We start from the raw sequence: 25,239 nt of genomic DNA, 5'->3' as shown, positions 1-25,239 counted from the left end.
TGGATATCCAACGAAGCTGTTGAAAATCATCACTGCAATTATTGAGGGGGCTATTCAATGCTTTATTGCTTTAGAGTAACGGTAGTAATAGTAATTTACAGTCACGTGAGCAATGGTACTTATGGCAGTACGCCACCGCTGGTCGTACTGCCGTTTCTTTTCCCTTTTCCGATCCTATAGTATTTACGCTGCTTCTCAGAAGTCTTAACTATGCTTCGCCTACTCACAGCGGCGCTGCAACAACAATGAAACCATTTGCTAGGCTGGTTCTTTTATATATGAAAGGCTAGTGACGTCGCTCCACACGTCGCAAGCTGCCGTCGCTGCGTCAGCTCTCGCAACAGTAATCTTTACCTGGAAACGCATGGGGGAGCGCCAGGCACTTCGCATTATCAGGATCGAGGCCTCCATTGTCAATGATGCAGTTTGAATGTTTCTTTTGTGCTTGTTCTTTATTCAAACCAATGCTGCGCTGCGTGTTGTATACGTGGTACTAACCCGCCGCGGTGGCTTAGCGGCTGTATTGTGCAGCTAAGCTCGACGTCGCGTGATCGAATCCCGGCCGCAGCAGCCGCATTTCCATGGGGGCGAAATACAAAAAAAGAACGTCGGTGTCCCGTGCATTTGTGGCGCGCTAAATAACCCCAGGTGGTCAAAATTGTTCCGGAGTCTCCCACTCCGGCGTGACTCATAATTAAAATCTTTCTTTTGGCACTTCAATTTCAGAATTCATTCATTCGTTCATTCATGCGTGATACCAAAGAATGTATGCACTGTTCGCTTCAACCACTGAAGGTAGTTTTTTGAGAGAGAGAGAGAAGAAACTTTATTAATGAATGGTCCGGCAGTTTCGTTGTGGTGGCCTCAGGTGGCGGCTCGAAGTCCTTGGACTCGGGCGGCATCTTTCGCTTGCCGGACGGCCCAGGGCTGGTCTGCCAACTCTGAACTTTTGAGAGCCGCCTCCCAGCGGCGGCGATGCTGATTTTTTTTTTTTCGTGAGGACACGCCGCGAGAACTGCAGACCAACTAGAGGCTAACAGCTTCGCTGTAAAAGCAAGAGCAGATTACACATCCGTTCTTGCTCGGCGCCATCGAGAGCCTATTCAACCCACTGAAACTTGTCGCGTCGTTTCATATAGTAAGGTTGAACAAAAGTTCTGAAGCGGCTTACCATTTCCCTAAGTGACATTATTGCGGATTGAATGAAACATAGAAAGATGGTTCGAAGCCGCATTTGAACATATTGTGTCACCCTTTACATCATACACTACGCCCTTGACTTACGTGTACTTTTAAGGCTTTCTTTGCAATAGGGTCGCGACTCGTGAAAACAACGATGTTCTACGGCCTTATAAGTGACCTTATAACGCCTGTGTTGTGTTCTTCCTTTAGTCCTCGTCGTTTGCGCTGTGCAAGCATGTCGATATTGAATCACCAACTCGCCCAAGCTTCCACCTTATCAACTTATAACAGGTTGTTTCTTATCAGGGTGATTGGTTGTTTCCTTTACATAATGGCAGTGACACTTATGACAATGCTACATCATTTCGGCCAACTTGCAGCGATTCACCGCGGCCTCAAGACGACCACGTAGGATTCGATTGCGTAGAATTTACGGCTGCACGAACATTTTGCGGATTTCATTTGTGTAGTTAGCGTTATATTTTCCGAAAGTTACACTTTTCTTCGCGCGTGTTGTTGTATGAAAATTGCCGTAATTAGAGCTGCGATTGCGCAACGTCGGCTTTAACACTTCTGCAAACATCAGATGGACGCTTCGCCTAACAACGATTCGTATGAAATCCTGGTACTGGCGTATTTTTTTTTCTTTTCTGAGGTGAATAAAATTTTGGTAGAGTAGCATCACCTTTTCAACGGTATACACCATTTCGCCCTATGGTACCACTCACTTATAAACCTGAATGTTTGCAGACACTCTTTGATACTTACATGCATATGCATATAAACCTCATGTCAGACACTTCACTGTGATATGGGACAGTTGAAGAAAAAGTGAAGTTACATTGATGTACTACCAGCCAGGTGTTGTCTTCCATAGTATATCACTGGGCGTGCATACTTTTAGAATGCCGGCATGTGCTACCGGAAATCAAACAAGCGACATAGCGCACGGCAACAGCGCGCAGTAGACATTCGACCACCGCGGGAATGTTCAGCATATTGAGTATCGGTTGTCATACATATCACACAAAGCGAAAAGCAATTGGGCAATCACGTCATTCTTCATTAAATCTGAGTATTCTCTCGCGGGCGTTGGGACTTCTCAGTTCGTCACGTTGGCCCTTGAAAACGGTGTCGAGTCACAGACCACACTGCAGCCCGTCCAGAAACATATTGTTGCTTTAAAATTAAAGACTTGCCGGTAATCCGACAAATGTTTTGTGTGAACGCGTAGTCACACCAAATTCAGCCCCGCGCACATTTTTTTTTTCACCGTGAAATATAAGGTCGCAGTCATATCAGGAACATTTAGACGTTACTTCGAGTTACTTTGAGGCAGAAATAAAACCTCGAAACGGCTACGTTTACAAGTTTTTGTGAATGTGTCGGGAACTGCGCGGCATCGCCTACGCAGCCACGGCACGGTTCACATTGTCCGGTTCGGGCCATGTAAAGTTGGTCACCAGGCGATGATGCGCTTCGCACTTGAACGCTCGCCTGAAGCTTCCCATGGACGGCAAGGCCAAGTTGCAGTTGATCTTCTGGGGAGAAAGGGAATGAAAATATCTGTGTAAAAAAACGCATTGGCGATCTAGCGGTAAATGCGATAGAAACATGCGTTAGCATTATGTCGCACCTCTTTGAGTGCCCGGGTACACGATCTAAATCGCGTTCCCCACGTTGCAAAGCGTTCAGGCGCTCATTCGACACACATATCGCTTCTTCGAGGAGCGAAATGCAACAGTGCAACTAACGGTAGTCCTACACAGACCGCCGTCAGTTGCATGCACGCACGCACAAACACACACACACACACGCACACACACACACACAAACTCAAACACACACCCATCTGACTTTACATCCGGGTTTGATTATATTACGCAGTCGCTTCGGGGTTAGTAATTGCTACGGGTTGAATTCAGCGTGCGTTATAATGCATACAGGCGGTCGCGCCACTACATATATATATATATATATATATATATATATATATATATATATATATATATATATATATATATATATATATATATATATATATATATATATATATATATTCCATATATATATATATAAATGGAAATGAAAGTGGATGAAACAACAACTTGCCGCAGGTGGGGAACGATCCCATGCGAAGGTTGTGGGGTCGTTCCCCACCTGCGGCAAGTTGTTTTTTCATCCACTTTAATTCCCATTAATTTATCTTTTCTCTATTTCATTTTTTAAGCACGAGTAATTTCTCCTGTGTTGTCCTTGGTGTCGGTGTTTGTTGGCTTCTTATGATATGACTATATATAAATACATATTTATATACCCCGTAACCGGCTTCACTTCGTACGCTTTTTTCCGCTTTGACACTTTAATCCGAGCGCATTAATAACCAGTACCATAATTATGACTCTTACTAGCAGGCCCGTCCGACATGATGCCATATTTTGCATGCACGGACTGGTTAGTTTTTTTGTTTTGTTTTTTTGACACGACGATAAGTGATCAGCATTAATCACCGAACGCAGGGTGCAAGATATTTTTGTGCTTACACTGCTCTTGCACTGTACTCCTGCATTATTTTCTTCCGTGGTGTCCATCGTGTCTGGACCTTGTGAGCGCTGTATAGGATAAATCGACTAGTAACTAAGCAAGCAAGTGAACGACCGGTCCGGTGTCTTGTGGCTACATCAGCGCCCCGATACTTGGTAACTGAGAGGAACGCTGTGCAAAATAGACGGGAACGAGAAAAACACACCGTGCATGTAAGGGACAAAAACTGGTGTTTATCACAGCCAACCACGCCTTTATAAGTGCTATAAGTGCACAGAGTCACATCACACTTGAACGCACATTCTGCCTGGCCGGAGCCCCCGAAAATCATATCTGCCCTGCCAAGCTGTACCAGGGTGCACAATATAAAGCCACGCACAGGCAAACACTGCGCCGACTGCGCAGACACATAAGCCTCAAATAATACGTTCAAATAATAGGGTACAGAACTTATTTTTTTTAACCCACTCGGGGCCTTTCTCATAATGTGTTTGTTATGTGCGTAATTATTTCGTACGAGGTTAACGTAAGAGTACTTATACGACGTATTCATTTTTTACCTACTCGCTTTTCTTGTTATGCTATGCATTGCCCTTCCTGCAATAGTGCCCGTTGGGGTCGGGAGTGCGTATTAAAATTTGAATAATAAAACTCGCAACAATCTATTCAACTTTGGGGGTCGCAAATCAAACGCAGCCACAGTCTTCGCATAATTTGATACGATGCTCACCATCCGTTGAAACGTTGCTTCTCCGTCTTTCCTTGTCCTTTCATGTATGTATGTATGTATGTATGTATGTATGTATGTATGTATGTATGTATGTATGTATGTATGTATGTATGTATGTATGTATGTATGTATGTATGTATGTATGTATGTATGTATGTATGTATGTATGTATGTATGTATGTATGTATGTATGTATGTATGTATGTATGTATGTATGTATGTTCGTGCGTGCGTGCGTGAGTGTGTGTATGCGTATATGTGTGTGTGTGTACGTGCGTCTATGCGTATTTTCTATACGAATGTGGGCGGAAGAGGAAAAAAGCTGCTTAAACGACACCGTCAGTTACCTAAATGTTACATATAGCTTCTCCGGCTTCCCACTGCGGCAAAGGCAAAAAATCTCAAACACGTTTCAACTAGCGTTGCGTGTTGGGCCTGTTGGTGCATCGCGCTTTGTCGTTGAGACGGAATAAGGCCGGAAGGACCCAGGCATCTGTCCTGTCCACTTCGTTTCCTTCCGCCCTTATTCCGCTCAATAACACATGTTTCAACTAGCCAGCATTCAATCCGCGTTTTTACGCGATAGTTTAGGTTCAGCAGCGTCCTGTCGACACCTTTCCTTTTACGCACCTGCAGTTCGTGCGCAGTCCCAGCTTCGCTGCAGTGGCTGAAGCAGTTGACGAGAAAATATCTGTCGGGGCAGCGCCGTACATGGAGAGGAGGGGGTCTTCTGTGTTTGCCGCAAGATGGCTCTGCTTGTGCGGAAAGCGCAGAAGAAATGCAGCGAAACGCACTTCGCTACTCGTGTAATTGCGACTTCTGTAAGTTACATGTTCATAATTACCGATATACACCGCAGTATAACTTTCCACGGCTCGTTTCTAAGGCAACACCGCATTCACTAGAGGCGCGTTTGTACCTCTTGGAAGCATCGAACTCGTGGCTGAGTGGTAGCGCCTCCGTCTCACACTCCGGAGACCCTGGTTCGATTCCCACCCAGCCCATCTTGGAAGTTGCTTTTTATTTATGGAGTGCCTGCCGTGATTTATCGCTCATGGTCAACGCCGCGGACGCCGACGACACCGGCTTTTCTCCGACACGAGCTCCTTAACGCTATCGCGTTAAAACAGCTGATCGGCGGAGACGCCAATCAAAGAGCTTTGCTCGTCGCTCGCACGCGCGCCTGCCCTCTTCGCGGCGATGGCGCGCGTCTCTGGCAAGCTCGGAATGTAGCTGGCGAAGTACGCGGCGAGGCTGTTGCCAATCACCTCGCGCAGCTCGCCTCGAGTGAATCGATCGGCGAAGCGGGGGCCCCGGACCAGCCTCTCGTAGTACTCCAGTGGCGCGCCGTAGTCCTCCCTGTTCTTCGGGGCAAGAACTCGCTGCGAGTACGGAAATCACGACAATCGTCACGTCAATCCGCACCTGCTCGCTTTGTCGAGAGGCGTTACACAAAAAAAAGTGCAGAAACCATCGGCGACGCTTATCAATGAAAGCGAAGAGTCGGAAGTAACGGTTTCCATTGGCAAGCGCTCCAAAAAGCTCATGCACGACAGTCTCCCCCCCACCCCTACCTCCCTCTACTTCCCCCCCCCCTCCCGCAATTCGACTGCGCGAGAGCGCACGTCCTTTCCCTCGTCATTTTTTTTTTGTGTATCGGAAGTCCGATCATCGACCACTACCCGCCGTCAAGCACGAAAGCGGGCGAGCAAAGGCGAAGGAAGCTATTTGCTTTCAGATGTAGTACACCCGCTGGTGTACAGCTGCTTCGCGCAAAAGGAGTCATCGACATTTTGCTCGTTTCTGCTACTTCTCTATCAGTGATGACACTGGTCGCTTAGGCATGTCGGGGAGTTTACGATAGGAATGTAGAGGGCGCGCAGAGCTTGAGAAAATTCACACTACGATAGATGACGGCTAATTACTACGCCCCAAATGTTGGTGACCTTTATAGCGTAAAGAGGTTCCGGCGAACATGTCAAATTTCGAATGCTATTACCACGAATTCATAAATTAAAGCAAGCGCAATGGGTTCACTGGAAGAAACTATGTGTACGGACACCACTGTGTCTTATCCGCTGACACCTCATGGCTTTTGATTTGGGTTGTGCAGATATTCCCCGTTTCGAAAACGACTCGAGTAGTGTTGATTCTGGTCGAAGTATTTGATGCTGCAATTACGTATCGTGCATGTAGCGGTATATTCGACCAAGGTACAATCAGCGAGTTCACTACGAGACTGTCCTGCAAGGGCGTGCGTAGCTATACACAGGTAAGAATTCGCATCCAAGCAGGTTTGAAAATAATTTTTTCCTTCCGCGCCCGAGTACCTAACTCCGATAAATAAGTCCACTGAGGTTTATTTCCCTCTTCTAGCTGTTTGCTTCATCTTTAACTAAAATGTTATTTTCTTATCCGCCCTGGTGCCTCAGTGACCACGCTGTTCTGCTGCGTGGTCACTGAGGTCACACCCGTCACTGGCACGAAAAGCGAATCGTGGTCACACCCGTCACTGGCACGAAAAGCGAATCGTGCATTACTGCAATACTTGAGGTACACCGGTTTAAGAGACCGTTTATAGTGTCCCTGTGCAAAGTGTCCCTCCCACACGTACTCTGTGCTTACTCTCTCCCTTTCTTCTTCTTTCTATTCCCCTTTCCCCCACCCCCAGTGTAGGGTAGCAAACCGGATACTCTTCTGGTTGACCTCCCTGCCTTTCCTGTCCTTGCTTTCTCTCTCTCTCTGTTCTGCTGATAAGCTCAAAGTAGCGGGTTCCGAAGTTCTCCCCTAGGGCGATCTCTCATTGCCTAATTTTAGGATGTTAAATATACCATCGATAAAGAAATGTACAAGGTTAACTTCTTTGGACCGAAAGCAAGAATTTCCGTATGTAATTCACGCATATTCACCTTAAAATGAGCACGCGCGTCCTATACGCGCCGCTCAGGCTTGTGCGGAGTGCTTTACTTTCGCCTTAATGAGAGGTCGCTTGCACGCTATCATAGATGAACGTTGGGGGGAGAAGCGCGGCGAACTGTTCTGAATATTTTGTGTGAGCCGTTGGAATTGGCCGGCCAGGTTTATCACACAGCGCTGTGGTGCATAATTTAGGCACCAACGCACCACGCACGCTAAATTATTTTGCTCAAAGTCGCCTGTTCAGTCTGCAAGCATGCTCAAACAAATGCGGAAGCTAGAGGCGCCTTTCTCGGTGAAAAACCGCGTGATCGCGTAGCACCGGCCATGAGAAAGCGGAAGATTGATGCCCTATACACGTGATTTATATAACTGACACCCTAAGGGTGTGAGTTATGGATACATTTATACCTTTTTTCACATTTAAGGGTGTAAATTATTTTACAGTGTACTACTTACACGCCAGCGTCTATGGTGACACCTTCTGTCCATATATGAAGCTTCCGACAAAGTTTCCTGATCCGAAGAAAAATACTAAATGACCCTGTGATACTTGTCCACGGGCTTTATAGGCGTGGCCTATAGCGTATATGCCTTATACAACGTATAGGCTTTATAGGCCTGTACGTTAAGCCTATAAATGAAAAGTCGTTTACAAGTTATGTAATATAGGAACATTGGGAGGTAGAGCGCGAAGAAGTTTTCGCTTTAAAACTATAGCTGTGCGCCGGAAAAATAAACATTTTTTGTTAAAAGTCAGCGCTGTGTGTCTGTGTATACTTTGTGCGCCTCCTTTGTCTCCCTCGGTTCTCGAGCGGTAGCCTTCCACTATGCTCAACCAACAAGCCCAACTAGTTACTTTGCTGAACTGTCCGGTGTTGCGCCTATACATAGTACTACAAATTAGACGCCTCCCCTGCAGTCAAGCACCAGGATGTCAAACATTACAAAAAAAAGCAAACCTGTGGATAGCAAATGGAAAGCTATCACGCTTCATTCAAGGATTTAAAGATCCACGTTCCTAAGTACACGTCTAGGTAATGAAAGCGACAGTTGAAGAACAATGTGGAGAAATCATAGACGCTGATTTTCAATGTCAGCGAATTGGCCGAGCGCTTCTGCAAAGCTCTTCGCTCTATTAAAATGATACGCTTTACGGTGCGTATTTGTTGTAGTGAGGGATATAGCTCAGCACAATGCGTTGGCGGGCTAGTTAGTGCGAATCCATGAATATTTTGTTTAGCGCAAAACGACAAACACAAGAAAGATATATAGTGTGCCTTCCTTAACTTTGTACAGCGCTGAATTTGGTTTTTTGGATTCTGTCGCATAGTGCGCTCATGGGATCGGATGTTGGTGGTGGCTCCACCGCATGGTGCTCACTGCGCATGTTCCTCTGGCTTGAGCGGTCTATAAAGGAGTGACGCAATAAAGTGATGTCAGTTGAGAGTAGCGCCTTGTCCTGTCGTCTTTCTTGTGTTTGTCGTTTTGCGCTAAACAAAGTATTCTTGAGGGATATAGCGTTTTAAAGCAATATGATTACTTGGCTTTCGCATTGCGTAATTGCGGAGAGAGCAGAGCCGTTAACGAGCACATCCGTGGCGGTATACTGTCACAGATGTGCTGGTTAACGGCGCTATACTGTACCGTACACGCTATAGGTGTTTAGCAAGTGCGTCTCAAAGTGCCGTTCGGCAACGCCAACGCCCAGCCACTCGGTGGCGCGAGGGCACGTGACCTTTGCATCGGCGCCTTTGTGTTCTATAGTGGTTAAAGTCCGACCACCGATCACGAAAGCGGGGGAGAGAAGCAAAGGACTCAGTCGTTTTAAGGGCGTGGCGCTTCCTTGTGGTTCCGCGACCGAAGGCCGAGTACACTCACCCTAAACGAGCCGTCGTATCGCAACAGAAAATGTGCGATGGTGAGCAACTGCTTGCATATCTCCGTGCCGACGAAAGCCGCAAGCACGGGAAGCAGGTGCGGAGGATCCGCCGGCGCTGCCGCCAGGCGAGAGCTCTCCACGATCACTTCTCGTGCCACGAGATTTCCGTAGAGAATGACGTTGGCGATTCCCGGAGCGTGCAGCACGATGTTGCGTGGCCGGCGCATGGACCGCTTGGAGGCGTTGACGCTCATACGACACGCTTGCAAGTACATGTCGAAAAACCCGCTGTAGCTGTGGGGACGCACGTGGGCGTAGGCCCGATCCAAAACTCGCCACGTGAGGGTCTTGTTGTAGGCGTTGTTCGAAACCTGTCGCGTCGCGGTGTTGAACGTTCTGCCGAACGCGTCGCCGATCACGCGCTGCAGCTTACTCACAGACTTTGCGGTAAGCTGCTGCATCGTCCAGCCAACGGTTCGGTCGCTCTAGGTGTCGTCGTACAACTTCCACATGACGAGCGGCATGGTGGACTCGAGCGTTTCCACACACTTCGCGAGCCGGTGACTTTTCGAGGCGCCGGTCCGGCCCATATTGCCGAGCAGTGCAGTCGTTAGGTAGTGCGAGGCGATCGGCGACAACAGCCACACCGCGTACGCTCCCAGGTACAGCCTAAAGCTCTCGGCGTTCTCGGTGAACTGCGTTTGGTTCAGCTCGTGGAACAGTTCGGGCTGCATGCTCACGATCTCGTCGTCTGGCCACAACTGCGAGTCGTCTGGAAGGTAACCGTTGACGGCCCGCCGGAGCTCGAAATCGTCCATTCGCTGCAGGTACGGGACCGTCGATTTGTACCAATAGCGGCGTACCTTTTCGGCCATGTCCAGGTGCATCGTGGTCACGGCGTGGATCATCGTCGAGTACGACTGTCCGATGCCGCCCACGATCTCCGCGCAGCGCCGTAGGTAATCGTCGTGTCTCTCTCGCACCATGAGGCGTCCGAAGTCGGCGATCCACTGGAAGCAGCGTATCTCCAGGGTCATGTAGATGGTGTGTTCGTGCGGGCGAGATTGGTGACGACCCACGTAGAAAGCCCAGAACAGGGACGTGCCGAAGTGGAGCGAAGCCTTGACCAGAGTGTTGAGCAGGTCGTACCTCGTGGCCGAAGACTTCCTCGGCCACGGAAGACTCAACTCGAGAGGCACCTTAGAAAGGCTCCACGTGTTCCGCCTTCCTGTCTGCAGTCGGATATAAGGAAAGCGGCAGTGGGATAAGTGCGTAATGGAGATCGCATGCTCTCGTCTCTGAAAGAAAACGCACCAAATTAAACAAAGAAAGGAGATTGTTACTGACTGGCTAAGTCAAGTATGGTTTCCTATAGTGGCCAACTTCAAAGCGAAATTGGTCTGCAATTTCTAGCCCGAAAAGGCTGTCCAATGATTTTTACACTGCTGATTTCGAACACAACATCGAGTTTCCATAAAGCCCACATACCATAACTCTTTTGAACATGCTTCGCAGCACTTAGTAGTTGTGCCCCGATGGTGTACCATGTTTCAATATGGCTGCGTTTCACTTGCCGTTCGCTTTTAGTACATACTTGTGCTTTTCCACACAATTATTCCTTTCTTTATTCCATATTCCTAGGTATTTGATTGTTCTACCCCAGGAATCATTATCGTCTTTATTGTTATCATCTGATTACAGGCACCGTTAAACATCTACGGCCTGATTTCTTTCCATTGAAACAACAGTGTCGCCTACATATAGGCGACCGTATACCAGTGAAATAATTTTACCTTCAGTAATCAGCCTTTGGGCCAAACGTCTATATCCACGCATCGCATACACATTGGTGGTGCCAGCCCTGTTCAGTGACGCCCCAACTTTTATAGCATCTATGTCTTGGCAAAACGCCCTCCAGCAGAAATTCACGAATGTGCTTGCCAAATGATCGTCGAGCCTTCCTCCAGTGCCTAGGTCTCCCCTGTCGTGTTAGTTAAAGAAAAGGATGGATCATGGTGCTTTTACGTTGACTATCGCCCCATAACCAACATTACGAAGAACGACGCATACACTCTACCAGAAATTGCTAACGCCCTTCACAGCCTGTTTGGTGCTACCTACTTCTTTTCTATCGACCTTCCCTCAATCTATGGGCAGTTAACCGTGGATGCCATGGATCGGGAGGAGACAGCGTTTGTCATACCTGAAGGGCTCTACCAGTTCAAGGACATGTAGTTTGGACTGAGTAGTGCTCCAGCCCCCTTCGAACGAATGATGTATTCTCTACTCCACGGGCTAAAATGGTCCTCATGCTTGGATTATTTAGACGACGTCAACGTGTTTTTACGTAGGTTTGAAACGCACGTTAAATGCATTTCTGCCCGTTCGTGATGTGTTTCGCCAGGATGGACTGCGGTTGAATTGTTATGAGTGTGTTGGTTGCCGCCAAATCACCCTGCTTGGGCATCTTGGACGGTACAGAAGTAAAGCCCGACCTGGACAAAATGCGACCCATGACCGACTAGCCTATTCCAAGGTTTGCCAAAGACGTTCCGAGCTTTGTGGGCTATTTTCCCAGTTTTGACGGCTCGCAAAGAAATTCGCAGTCACAGCGAGAACCCCCACTAATCTCCTCAAACGGAACGTCCCTTTTTCCTGCGGTTCTCAACAAGTTGCCACTTTCTCGCAGCTCACCACCCTCCTTCCTACACCGCCCATCTTGGCACACTTCTATATACCAGGCCTAACCAAAGTCCGCACTCACACCGGTGGTTATGGCATAGGTGTTGTCCCGGCCCATCGTAAACGTGGACAGGACCACGCTATAGCTTTTGCCAGCCGGCTGACGTCCAGTTCGCCAAGAAATCGCTCGATTACTGAGCGCGAGCCCCTCACAGTTGTGTCGGTAGTTGCAAAATTTCGCCCGCACTTATTTGGCCAACCGTTTACAGTAGTCACTGTCCACCTAGCCCTTTGCTGGCTTGCTTCACCAAAAGATGCCACAGGCTGAGGAAGAGGAGGAGAATGGTGCAACCTACGGGCGGATCTAGCCTTGCAATGTCACGCCTGCAATTGCTCCGCACTTGGGATGCCTTTTCTGTGCAGTGTTTCCGAGACGAGATGGTGTCAGGCACGTACCCAGGGGGGGGGGGCGACCCCACCCCCCGAAATCAAGTGGCATAGCGCCCCCCCCCCCTCCCCACCCACGCCACCACTCCTCACACATTCCTAAAGCGCCGTCAGATTAATGTTGAGACTTGGCAGCTGTTCATCGGTCAGCCTTATGCTGCCTTTTTCACTCCTTTTAGATGGCGGTAGTTATCGGCATCTCTTGTAATGTGAAGGACAGTTTTCTCATAGATTCCGCACCCGCGGGATTAACTCGAGATGCGCTCACTTGTCACCATCTATTCAACCGTCACGTGCATAGCTGTTGCTTTTGTTAGTTCAACCTTCTTTGTTTAGGCTGATCCTGGGACCAGGAGAGGGATGCCGCTGTTACTCAGCTTGTCTGTACTCTCATGGAACGAGTTGCGGCCGGAGAAAACACCAATTGCGTTTAACTTTTCCCTTTGCTTCATTATTTCCTTGAGTTACGGCTCGCCGCGACGCTGGCAGATGCCCGGAACCATATACACGTGATATGAGTTAGATAAGGTGGGAAATAAAATGATGTGAAAGAGCGTCCATCATGAAAACCTGCAATAACCCTTAAACCCATAAGCAAGATGACTGTCGCCAGTTACCTCGCCTGTTTTTCCTTAATTGTATAGCACTTTTTGTGCAAAATTGGAAACCGGAAACAAAAATCGCAAGGAGTTGAGAAATTAAGCGATCTACTAAGGGAGAGAGCCAACGCAACAACCAAACTACAAGCAAAAGCGAATAATAAAAATGTTAACCGTTGTTTATGAGAATATTTATGGATCAACATCTTTTTATTTAAAAAGGAAGTAGAGAAAACGCCGCCGGAAGTGGAGAATAATTACTTGCCTTGAATGACGCTTCTACAATTATCGGTCGAACCGCCTCACGTAGCCACTTCTCTGCTGTGCTTATGTGGGTGTTTTTCTAACCTTTCTCGGTGAGCACAGTACGTCTAGAATCGCAGAGTCCTGCGCTCTACGCGGTTGTATGGGACTGGCGGCCGCACAGCGTTACGCAATTCTCGGAACTGTAAAAACTGATCCACAAGGCGAAAATAACTGATATTCGAAACTATAACATGTGAAAGACTGAAAAAGCCGTAAAAAAATGAACGCAGCCTGAAATCAGTAAAAAAGAAACCTGGCATAGGACAAACCATGATGTATGCACTAAAAGATAAAAGGGATAATATCATAAGCAATCTCGAAGATACAGTAAAAGCAGCGGAAAAATTCTAAGCTGACCTGTATACAATACCCAGAGGAGTCACGATAACTCACTTAGAAACAGTAACGAACAGGATACAGAAACTCTCCTATAACTAGCGATGAGGTCAGAAGGGCGCTGCAAGACATGAAACGATGAAGAGCGGGAGGAGAAGGGGGAATAACAGTCCATTTAATCAAAGATGGAGGAGACATAATGCTTGGAAAACTGGCGGCCCTTTATACGAAGTGTATATCGACTGCAAGGGTCCCAGAAAACTGGAAGAATGCAGACATTATACTAATCCACAAAAAAGGAGACGTTAAAGAATTGAAAAATTATAGGACCATTAGCTTGCTCCCAGTATTATATAAGATGTTTACCAAAATAATGTTCAATAGAATAAGGGCAACACTGGATTTTGTCAACCAAGGGAACAGGCTGGCTTCAAGAAGAGATACCTTACAATGGAGCACATCGACGTCATCAATCAGATTATCGCGAAATCTGCAGAGTACAATAAGCCTCTCTATGTGGCTTATATATAGATTACAAAAATGCATTTGATTCAGTAGAGATACCAGCAGTCTAGAGGCACTACATAATCAAGGACTACAGAACGCTTACGTAAAAAGCTTGAAAAATATTGCTACATGCGTGTGGTATTTGTTTGTTTGAACGAGGCGCGTGGGCGCCATCACTCCAGAAAAGAGGAGGAAGAACGAACTGGGCTCGCGCTGTGAATATAACCGGTCAGCGCTGCAACCGTTGTTGTAAATATAATCTGTAAATAGTTTCTCGTCTTACTGGCACGTCCTTAGCGTAAGAATATATACAGAGGTTCTACAGCTATCCTAATTCTACACAAGAAAAGCAGGGAGATACCTATAGGGAAATGGGTCAGACAGGGAGACACAATTTCTCCAAAGATATTCACTGCGTGCTGTGAAGAATTCAAGCTATTAAACTGGGAAGGCTTAGGAGTAAAGATCGACGGCAAATATCTCAGCAACCTTCGGTTTGCCGATGACATTGTTCTATTCAACAACAATGCAGACGAGTTACAACAAATGATTGGAGACCTTAACAGAGAGAGTGTAAGAGTGGGGTTGAATATTAATATGCAGAAGATGACGATAATGATAAATAGCCGGGCAAAAGAACAAGAGATCAGGATCGCCAGTCGGCCACTAGAGACTGTGAAGGAGTACGTTTACCTAGGTCAATTAATCACAGGGAACCCTGATCATGAGAAGGAAATTCACAGAAGAATAAAAATAGGTTGGATCGCATACGGCAGACATTGCCAGCTCCTGACTCGAAGCTTACCGTTATTATTGAAAAGTGAGGTGTGCAATCAGTGCATTTTGCCAGTGCTGACATACGGGGCAGGGACTTGAGAATGAGTTAAGGACCGCGCAAAGAGCGATCGAACGAAGATTGCTAGGCATAACGTAAAGAGAGAGAAAGAGAGCGGTTTGGATCTGAGAGCGAACGGGTATAGACGACATTCTAATTGACATCAAGAGGACAAAATGTAGCTGGGCAGGTCATGTAATGCGCCGGTTAGATAACCGTTGGACCATTAGGGTTACAGAATGGGTACCAAGAGAAGGAAAACGCAATCGAGGACGACAAACACTAAGTGGAGCGATGAAATTAGGAAATTCGCGGGCGCTAGTTGGAATCGGTTGGCGCAGGACAGGGGTAAATGGAGATCGCAGGGAGAAGCCTTCGTCCTGCAGTGGACATAAAACAGGATGATGATGATGATGATGATAATGATGATGATGATGATGATGATGATAGAGGTGGTGCCCCCCCCCCGAAAAAAAAAATCCTGGGTATGTGTCTGGATGGTGTACTGCGTTTCAGATGGCGAGATTAAAAGTAGCTGATAAAGCACTCACTTGACCACCTGTATGCATCTTTGTCAGTGACGTCGGGTGGCTTCCACAATGTGCACCAGCGATTCTTCGAATCAAGTTGAGACGAGAAACACATGTGATGAGACGATGTTATTCACGGCTGCCCGCCGTTGCATCCTGTATATAGTCGAGTGGCACAAAAAAGGGAAACGCACTTGCCTTGTCTGCTTGATTGGTAAGCCTCCGATGCCAACTGACAAGGTCCTTGCCCCCCTACGCATTCCAGGGAAAATAGAGCGTGATATTTCCATTTATATTTCTAATGCGACTGTCGCCAGGTAAGCCTGCGTTGCCAGACGTTTATTCTGGTAACAAAATATAAGCGTAATTGGCGTATGTGGACACGCGGACTGAATTATACATAAAACCCGTCAATAAATATCAGAAGTAGCGCCGTCCTTTGAAGGCTGCCGCCGTCCTCCTCCCCTGCGCTTTCCCTCGACGCTCGGCGCTCCCATTGGCCGAATGCCGTCAGGTGCTCTCGCGTGCTTTCCTTCTTGCTTGTTTTTCCCTTCCGCCGCCATCGTGGCGCCAAACATAGTAAGCGGCATACGCAGGCACCACGTTTCGCCCCTCCTTTGTGCTTTTGTAGCGTAGTTTCGTGTTCGCGATGCCGTGTTGCTGTGCCTTCGGGTGCAGCACAAGTGAAAGGAACGGCATGCGACTTTTCCGTATTCCATCTGACATGCGAGACGCGGCATTGATGAAGGTCTGGCTTCAAAGAGTCAGCCGGGCTGATTTCAACCCAACGCAATGGTTCCGGGTCTGTGAGGTAAGCGAGCGATTCTTCGCTCATTAATCTCATATGCTGTCCCTTGTTGTATGCGGCTTTGTCAGTTTTTCGCTCTCCTAAGTGCCGTATGTTCGCGCAGCGTTTATTTGCAACATTCGTGCCCGATTTCAATCAAGTCGTGTTCAAACGCACGTGCTTTTTGTCGACTCGTCATACATTCCATGGCGTTGTCTTTGTTTGGACTGAGTGGGCGCGTTAAGTTAAGGCGCTCGAGCGCGCTCTAGCCAGCAGAGCGCGCTCTTTTAAGCTTAACGGCTAAAAAGCGACTTCCGGTGCGTGATTGCGGAGCGCGCTCTACGCGCACCATCCTGGAAACGGTGCGCGAGAGCACGCACCTGCTACGGCTTCCGGAAAAATGACGTGTTTCCTACTCTTTCCACCAATGCAAGTCCGTTCTCCTTGCCCACTCGTTCCTCTCGCCGCCGCGCTGCCGGGCGTCTGAAGCTGCTGTCAGGCGAGATCGGCAACGTGTTGGCGCGCTTTGAGCTTGCATCGCATCGTAAGCTGCTGCTGCTGCCTCCGTCGCCGCGCGTCGAGTTCTTCTACCTCTTCATCGTCTAAACAAGGGCTGCAGAAGTACGGTCGGCGGGGCCATTTTCGAGAAGCGCGCGAAGTGCAATAGCGGATGCGGAAGCAACATAACATTCGCCAGACGGCACGTTCGTGTACCCGAAAACAGTCGGCGAAAATGGCCGTTAAGTTAAGCTCCGAAGGCGTCGCACTCGAGCGCACTCGAGCGTGCTCCTTTGGAGTTCGGAGCGCGCTAACTTAACGCGCCCAATGTGTGCGAACAGCTCCTTTTGAGTGTATCGCCGTACGTTACGAAGCGGTGACGGTACGTAAGCAGACAGATGCGCTTTTGGCGTTCCGATCATTACAAGTCGTTATCGCTCTTTAGCGCCTTGTCCATCCACGTTGAACGGTTATGAACCGTGACCAAACGTGTTCGGGCGACGGCAACTCCGCGCGGACCGTACCTTGGAGGCGATCTGCGATGCCGACACTGAGTGGCGATGGCTGATATAGCTTCGCGCTTTGTGTTCTCGGCGCTTAGCGTTGGAGACTGACGCGCGGTGAACGCGGTGAGCGTCTTCGGAGAGTGTCTGCTAGTTCAGCACCGCGTAGGAGGAGCCATGGTTGACGCAAGAGAGAGTGAACGCCGGCGCAGGAGGAGGAGAGAGAAGATGGCGCCTACTTTTATTCCATTTAAAGGTTTTACTTGTACACAGTCTTCGGCGCCTCAGGCAGGCCAGCCATGACAACGTTGAACAGTGAGGGGGACAGGACACTTCCCTGTGGCACACCTCTTGAAATAGACGTTGTGTCAGTTAGCGTCATTTCTAATTTCACTTGCATTTACCTGTCGCTGAGGAACGCGTGTACAAAACGCCAAAGATGGCCTGTTACTCCCATGTTGAGTAGTCTATGGATGATTGAGCCATGGAGCACACAGTCATATTCCTTGAATACGTCAAGAAAGACAGCCAGAGTAGAAAGTTCGAAGAAATGTTGGTGTTCTGTGTGGCTTATTAAGTCTAAGGCGCCGTCTTGTGCGCTAAGCCGCTGTCGAAAACATGTTATAGGCAACTCGAAGACTTTGCGATGCTCCAGGAACCATGTTAGTCTCACGCATGCAATCTTCTCCAATAATTTTGACACGCGAAACATTAGCAAAACAGGTCGATACTAAGTTAGATGCGACCGATCTTTGCCAAAATTTAGTACTGGAACTACCCGAGCCAGTTTCCACGAGGATAGCGGGTCCCCTGTTTCCCATATATATGTTATTGAAGAAGGCAAGCAGATAATTTTCCGCTCCAGTGGTAGGTTCGCAAGTATTTCCTTTTCAATACCATCAGGTCCTGCCGCTCACCGTCGATAAAGGCTGTCGATAGCGGTGAGCAACTTCCTCATGGTGAAGGCCCCGGGGAGTTCATCTCGGAAGGGGTCGAAGGTGAAAGAGAATGCGGAGGTCTGTTCGGTCTGTTCGATTTAATCGTTGGCTAAACAAGGTAGATACTTGTTCTTCCCTTTTTAAAGAAATGGCGGCAAAAGGTTTGAGTTGACTTGGCGTTCTTGCGAGGCTGCTGACCATGCTCCATATCCTTTGCATTGATGTGCAGATAATCGCGCACTAAAAGTAAGCCATTGTGTCCTCCGGAGCCTGTACCGACTCGCGAGCTACATACCCTGCGCCTATATAAGAACGCTCGATTGTCTACAAAACAGAGCGCTTGCGCAGTTGTTCCAATTGTCAGTCTCGATACCCTGTGGTCGAGCTGACTCTTCGGGCAAGTGAAACAATCGAGTGCGCCTTTCCGCGTTCAACTCCTACACATCGGCGACGAGCGGCCACGTGATGCCACTATCAGTAAATTGATGGAGCGCCTAAAGTCATCACCCAGCGTCGCCTCCGTTCGCATGTTCACCTTGAATAACCTTGAACTTTATATCCCTGACGGATCTGACGTTCTCGTATTTGTGCCATCCACAGTTTTCCGCGCTCTTCACGACGCCCGAATCGCTGGTCACCATGGTGTCTCCCGCACGTATGATCACTCGCAGCGCTTATAGTAGCTCTGACAACACAGAAAGAAATCGTCCAAGGTCCCTGATGATGATCTTCAGGCTATTGACGTCCCCCCTTAGCCCTTCCGTATCGGTTTGGACGTTCGAAGTTTTTTCCAACATCTGCTTCCCGAAACAAGCGGCTTGCCGTCGTTACAGATTATGCGATGCGCTAGGCAATGGCACGGGAACTTCGGTCCAGCTGTGCTACAGAGGTCGTAGACTTCCCCCTCCACGACATAATTGCAATCCACGGTGTCCCACGTCTATTACTGGCCCATCAGGGCAGTGCTTTGGTGGATCAGTTGGTGGATCAACGACATCCTGCGCTGCTGCTCTACCCAGCACGAGCTCACCACATCGTACCGTCCCCAGACTAACAGGCTCACAGAAAAGCAATCTTTGTCTCTTGCGTCTATTAGGTTATGTCATTGTCAAAATGGATAATTCGCAAATCGAACTGAGCCCCCCATCTGCCCTAACCACCGTGACGATATATTAGCGGCATGTTTTTAGCACCAACGAAAATGAAACATAGTGCTGACTGTGACTTGTTAACCACGCTTATTTTATTTCTGCTGACACACTTCAATGAGTTTATGGGAACAATCACAAAAAGACACGAACACACGATAATAAACTGAACCATAACCACAAGCTTCGGCAGAACATACAAATCGTAATATATTCCAGTGACTTGAAATAACCACCTAGAAAATGTCTTGAACGTCGAGTGTACAAATAAAGTGCCGCTATGGGCGGCGGCGTGCTGTCAAAATTGCCATTATTCCCATTCCTACCATTAGTCTAAAGTAACACTACTACCTTTACACTAAAGCCATAAAGCATTGCATAACGCCATCAGCAGTTGTAGTGGTGGTTTTCAACAACTTCGCTGAACATCCACTTTCGTTGGTCCGGGATGGCGAGTTTATTATTTGCTGTGAAATGCAAGCAGTTAATGAGCTCAGTTAAGTAAGCTAGGCCACTGTAAGTGACAGTATGTTTAGGATCACCAGGTTGCTTCAGACCAGATTGTTTTTATCGCCCTTGTACGGTTACGCACACGACAGCGGAGAAAGTTCTCACAATTTGAGGAGCTAAAATCTTTACGTAGTTTTATCTCAGCTAATAGTGACCACTGCCTTGCATCTGGCTAACAAGGGCACAATGAAGAGCGAAAAAAAAAATTGCAATCGTCGCCTTTCATTTCACTGTTATGGCGTCCTCCGTCTAGAGACTGCCATGTCACAGAAGAGCTTCGTGTAATATCCTACTTAAGCTTTCGTTTTGCAGCAGCGAATGAAACTAGAAAAGCCCACAATTTAATTGAGAGGCAAAATTACTTCACTTAATAGATACTGATGGAGCCCGGCCAGTTGGTGAGCCATGACATTGATGAAGCTCAGCTTCATCAATGTCATGGCTCACCAACTGGTCGGGCTTGCTTAAAACAGACACTTTCACGCACAGAAGAAAAAGGACATACACAGGCACGTCTGCAGGTGCTGGGACTGAGAACCTGAATCGCCGTTACAGTACGCCTTAATTAAAAATTATTTCAGCTAGTAGCATCAGAGCAACATATTAAAGAACCGTCTCTGGTCGGTTAACCAATACGCGAGAGTGATGCAATTATCGCAATTATCATAATGCGGTTATCGTATTATTTATTTGTTATACCTCAAGGGTCCCAGAAGGGACGTTACATGAGGGGTGGGTACAAGGCATATAACATAATTACAGGTAAAAATTGGTGTATACTAAAAGGTTATGAAGCGATATGCCGCTTACGACTCTACTTTTCTAGTGCTAAGTAATGTTCACACCACCCATTCATGCTTCGCGGCATCACACAGATTGCGGAGTTATCGACATATCGTAACAATTGTCACTAAAACGCTGTATTCACGTCTGGCTGCTACCACTTAATTTGTTTAAATCAAGGTAAGCATGCTTGTTGTGATGTTCTCGAAACACGACAAAGCGATAATAAAATTGGCGTGATTGCGGCAAGCGGAGGGGTGCGACGATAACACATCGCGTGCTCGACACGGGCATTCACTGATTTACTACGTCACTAGGACGACAGCGCAACGCGAAATGCTTTCCTACAACATCAAAAAAATGCAGACAAGCATTCAGAACATGTGCTAAAGTCAGGGAACAAGCGGGCTTTAAATATATTCGCGCTGTACATGCGCATTTAGACACGTATAGTACCTAGCACACGACGCGCGGCGCAATCCACACTATCCGCGGTTCAGCCAGTGACCGTCAGGCGGCGACACTGCTCAATGTTGCGGCCAATAGGCTACGTGCAGGCAGGCTGACGTTAGCACCAAGACAAATGTATTGAAGTTGAAGGTGTTTGACTTTCCACAAAAGTCGATGTGTGAGACACTGGCGCGATCAAGAAAACATGACCGCGGAGCTCATTTGCACATGGTTGGACCACGGTCACACATAGTAAATTTAAGCAATTAGGCCTTAAGGGGCCCCTCCCAAGGTCTGCCCATTTTGAGCTGACAAGCGCAGAGCACACATTGCGCCATAACGATCGTGTCTGCAAAGTATTACATCGGTAAGCGCGCCGCTGAAAGATCTGAAATTTCAAACCGAACGTCGTTTTTCGTTCTCCTTGAGGCCGCCGCGCAGTGTGACGTCGCTCGGGGTGACACGTGACTTCGAGTAGTCAAGACAACTGCTATGTGTGCGATCTGTTGCTTGAATTAACGAGTTGAAGTTTGGAGAAATAATAAAACACAGAAACGGAATGTCTGCGTGGTTCTTGTTTGAGCAAGAGAGATGTACTACCGCTTCGTCTGCTTGTTCTCACGGTCGTGCGGTCACGTGCGCAGGTACCGAAACTGTGCCATTTCGTACCGTGTTCCAGCGCGTGATCATGCTCTGCGATCCGCTTGTTCTGCCTCAGTATTCGTGTAGCTTGAATTATACCGCTAGTCATGTTTCCTTGTGCACAGCGCGCAAAATCGTGCGCTGCGCGAACGAGACAAGAGCTCGCGCGCGACGCCGTCAGCGGAAGTGCGTAGAGCCGAAAAAAAAGCGAGGAGAAAAAAAAAACTAAATGAAGGCGAGACCTCTGAAGTGTGCGTCACGCGATCCTCGAGGTCCGGTATGGGAGAACCAAGGGGAGGAATTTCGCTTGCCGAGGCTAGACGGGGCGAGTGGAGAGAGCGTCTTGATTGGCAGTAAAGCCCGCCTGCTTAAATCGTGGGTTCGCGGCACTGAAATATTTCCATCTCTGCTATTAATGAACCGATTTTAAAAATTTTTGTGGCAGAACGCTCCTTAGAGGATACGTTACAACTTACAGCGTATAGCCAAAACTTGCTATGGGGCCTGGTGAGGGGCCCTTTGACGCCCGCATTCTTGAACGTTTTCTTTTTTTTTCTCGGCGTAATTACACGCAGACGAATAGAATAGATTAGTTTGGTGTCATCTGCGCATTGGCTTACCCTGCTCAGGCACGTCAGCAGAAGCGCCGAAGCCTTGTCCTGTGCCTTGGCTGAACGCGAGGGAAACCGGCGACGCAGGACACCTCATGATGACGCGCTCATCGAAAGCGCTGCTGTACGTCGCCAAAGGCGTCCTGTAGGGGCGATTGAGGTTCCCGTCCCAGCCACTGCAGACGTGTCTGTGACCCCCACAAGGAAAAAAAGACAAAAGAAAGATATGCAGATCCCAGCCACTTGAATACTTTATGCGCTTCAATGACGTAGCTTTTCGATTGTGGAGCGCGCATTGAGCAGGAATCTTAACATTAGCACCGTAGGTATAATGTCTTTTGTTTTGTTTTTGAGCTCGAACAGCGCTTTAAAATATAGCCGGTGAAAGAGAGTGTCATGCTAGATTTAGGATTTCTTCTCAGCATACACAACAACGCTGTGCTAAACTTGAACTTGACAGTTTCAACATTTGTCTTAACGTAAAAAATCTGATAATCATGTTTTGGAAGTCTCTTCTTTTTTAGCTGGTAAGTGAAGGTCGCAATTCACCGCGCCAGCAATGCGTGCCCCTTCAGGCATACCCCATAGAATCACGCTTGCACTTGCACGCACGTAAACACACACAAACATGTAGGCGCGTGCGGGCGCAGAGAATATCTCCTTCAGACCAGAAGACAGCTCAGCTTTTGAAGTCGGGTCTTGTCACCGACGGGTACGTTACAAACGTGAATTCACAAATTTTGTTTTCAAGTAAACCACTGTAAGATGATGAAAGCACACCTCCATGTACGTGGATAAGGCAATGATCCGCTCACGTTTGCTGGGGGTTCACAATTCCCTCTTCTTCCGTAAGCAATGACATCAAGTGGGGCGGTGCGATGGCGTGTCGACAGATACATCCCGCGTTTTCACGTCACATCGCCCCTCTGGAAACGAGTACTCGACGCTCGTGAATAGATAGCCTATAGATCGAATTGGTGCCGACTTTCTTTTGCTCTGGAACAGGCATGGGCCAAGCGTACGACCGTGTACCATTCCCAGAGAGCAGTTTGCATCCCATAACGCGCAGGGGGGCTCGACGAGGATTCGCGCTGACCGGTAGAAGTCGTCGCACGGGTGCACGCCGTGGTCGCGCGAGCGCTGAAGATCCCTCAAGAGCGAGGCGCGGCTGCGCTGTCGCTGCCGCTCCAGGTGCAGCATCAGCGGGGCGAGCAGGACGGCCGACGTGACGAAGGCCGTGAGCATGACGAAACAGGAGTACCGCCGCCGACAACCGGGCTCGGACGTGTCCTCGGGTGTCGCGAAGGCGCCATCTAGGAACGACTCGATCGGCTGCTCCGGGGTGGCGGAGTTCTGACGTCGCCACGGCGGTATTCTGTCGCCTCGCATGTCGCGAGTCTCCTCTCCACTGGCAACCTTGACAGTAAGTGGGCTTTGACTGCGCGCCTTCGGTGGGGTGTAGGAAATCTGGGTCCTTCAGTCTGACTAGCCCGGAGAGACCAGAGAGCTGCTGCTGCTGTCCTCGAATAATGCCAGAGTCACGATAATGATGATAGCCTTCGAGATATTGGCACGTGCCCGCTAAGGAAGATTGACAACCGGTTGGCGCAAAGGAGGAGTGAACAGAAAGGAGGAGAGGTCGGCCTGGAGAGCGTGTCTCTAGCCTGCTACTCCTCACTGGGGAAAGGGGAAGTGGGAAATACAGGGAAAGGTAGGTGGCGGGTGATTATGCTATGGTACAATGAGATGCTACATACACGTTGTCCTATATGCGGATGCGCACTGTAGACGCAATACACGTAAGAGCAATCTTGTCCATACAAAAAGTAATCTTGTCACAAAACGTTATTGCGCAAACACATTTTGTACTGACTGCACGTCTCACAGCTTCTAGAGGCGATCGTCTAGACCAGTGTCACTTAAAAAGTTCACAAAAAGTTCAGAAAAACTGCATTGGTGAGATGGCGTTGGTTGGTTGGTTGCTTCTCAGTGAAATGGCGCAACCCGCGCTAAGATCGGCCGTGAATTGGGCTGTGCAAGGTTTAAAATTAATAATGATGATTTGAAGTAAAATAAATTAAAACAAAATTAACTAGACATATTGAATATGAAGGTTAAGAGACACAAACATAGAGGCTATATAGCTAAATGTTGCAGTAAATAGTCACTTGCGTTTCGAGAGGTGAACAAATAAAAACAATAGGAATGGAAAACGAATAGCGATTCTGAAGTGCTATCTAGGCAAGCCTGGTTTAGCTTTCTCCCCTCTATATTATTGTTTTTCCATGTACCTGTCTATTGACTATTTGTTTCTATGCTGCCACCGACTTCCAAGACAAAGAAAACTTTCATAAGTTCTATTTCGCCCACATGGACTGTCACTAACTTCGCGAGCCAATCTCTACCTTGGACCATCTGCGCTCGGATTCAATCACAGGGATGGTTTATCGCAATTTACAAATTTTTAAGGGGACACAAGACGATTACCTCATTAATATTTAATTATATCTATTCATTCTTTCGTTTCTTTTACTAATTTTATTTACGTTATATTGAATTCTGTTACAGCCTTCTTGTAATTTCTACATTTCTTTTTCTCGCCAACGCTCTGGCAGAGAAAACTTTATTTTGCTTATAATTTTATTAAAAAGTTAGGCCAGAACTAATCTCACGGTTACTATCAGTGGTAATGCTAATTGTATTCAAGAAATAAATAGGCGCGCTGTAAAACAGAAGCTAATTAAAGACATTTGTAATCATTCCGAGACTTCAATTGCTTCGGCTACATGCGACATACACTGCCTCCGGGATGGGTCCACGTTCTTGTGGCACTCGGTTACCAGGGTTGCTAATAAGCATGACGCCATGTCGGC

At 47.8% G+C, this 25,239-nt stretch overlaps 1 protein-coding gene across 6 annotated transcripts; it reads right to left on the bottom strand.

The window, feature by feature from the left end:
* Positions 1 to 1,925: 1,925 nt before the first annotated feature.
* On the bottom strand, positions 1,926 to 23,810 carry LOC139061238 (uncharacterized). 6 transcript variants are annotated; one of them, XM_070540931.1, is made up of 5 exons: positions 23,463 to 23,809; positions 22,376 to 22,554; positions 9,254 to 10,486; positions 5,725 to 5,838; positions 1,926 to 2,723 (listed from the first exon to the last, which is right to left on the bottom strand). In XM_070540931.1, exons 3-5 carry the CDS (start codon positions 9,713 to 9,715, stop codon positions 2,589 to 2,591), a joined length of 711 nt encoding a protein of 236 aa, XP_070397032.1. In that variant the 5' UTR covers positions 9,716 to 10,486; positions 22,376 to 22,554; positions 23,463 to 23,809; the 3' UTR covers positions 1,926 to 2,588. The 6 variants fall into 6 exon arrangements, with proteins under 6 accessions (XP_070397032.1, XP_070397033.1, XP_070397035.1 ...); XM_070540932.1 differs by having other exon boundaries at positions 1,926 to 2,720; XM_070540934.1 differs by lacking the exon at positions 5,725 to 5,838 and adding an exon at positions 3,726 to 3,794 and having other exon boundaries at positions 23,463 to 23,808.
* Positions 23,811 to 25,239: the final 1,429 nt, after the last annotated feature.

The sequence above is a fragment of the Dermacentor albipictus genome, chromosome 6 (genome assembly GCF_038994185.2).
Source record: "Dermacentor albipictus isolate Rhodes 1998 colony chromosome 6, USDA_Dalb.pri_finalv2, whole genome shotgun sequence".
Classification (NCBI taxonomy): Eukaryota; Metazoa; Arthropoda; class Arachnida; order Ixodida; family Ixodidae; genus Dermacentor; species Dermacentor albipictus.
Note: the sequence above shows the minus strand (reverse complement) of the source record. Positions and strands in the feature narration are given on the sequence as shown.

Coding starts and splice junctions, on each gene's coding strand:
- LOC139061238 (XM_070540931.1), bottom strand. CDS start 9,715: ATGCAGCAGCTTACCGCAAAGTCTGTGAGTAAGCTGCAGCGCGTGATC. Junction 5,839..9,253: donor GATACGACGGCTCGTTTAGG/GTGAGTGTACTC, acceptor CCGTACTCGCAG/CGAGTTCTTGCCCCGAAGAA. Junction 2,724..5,724: donor CTCGAGGCGAGCTGCGCGAG/GTGATTGGCAAC, acceptor CTTTCTCCCCAG/AAGATCAACTGCAACTTGGC.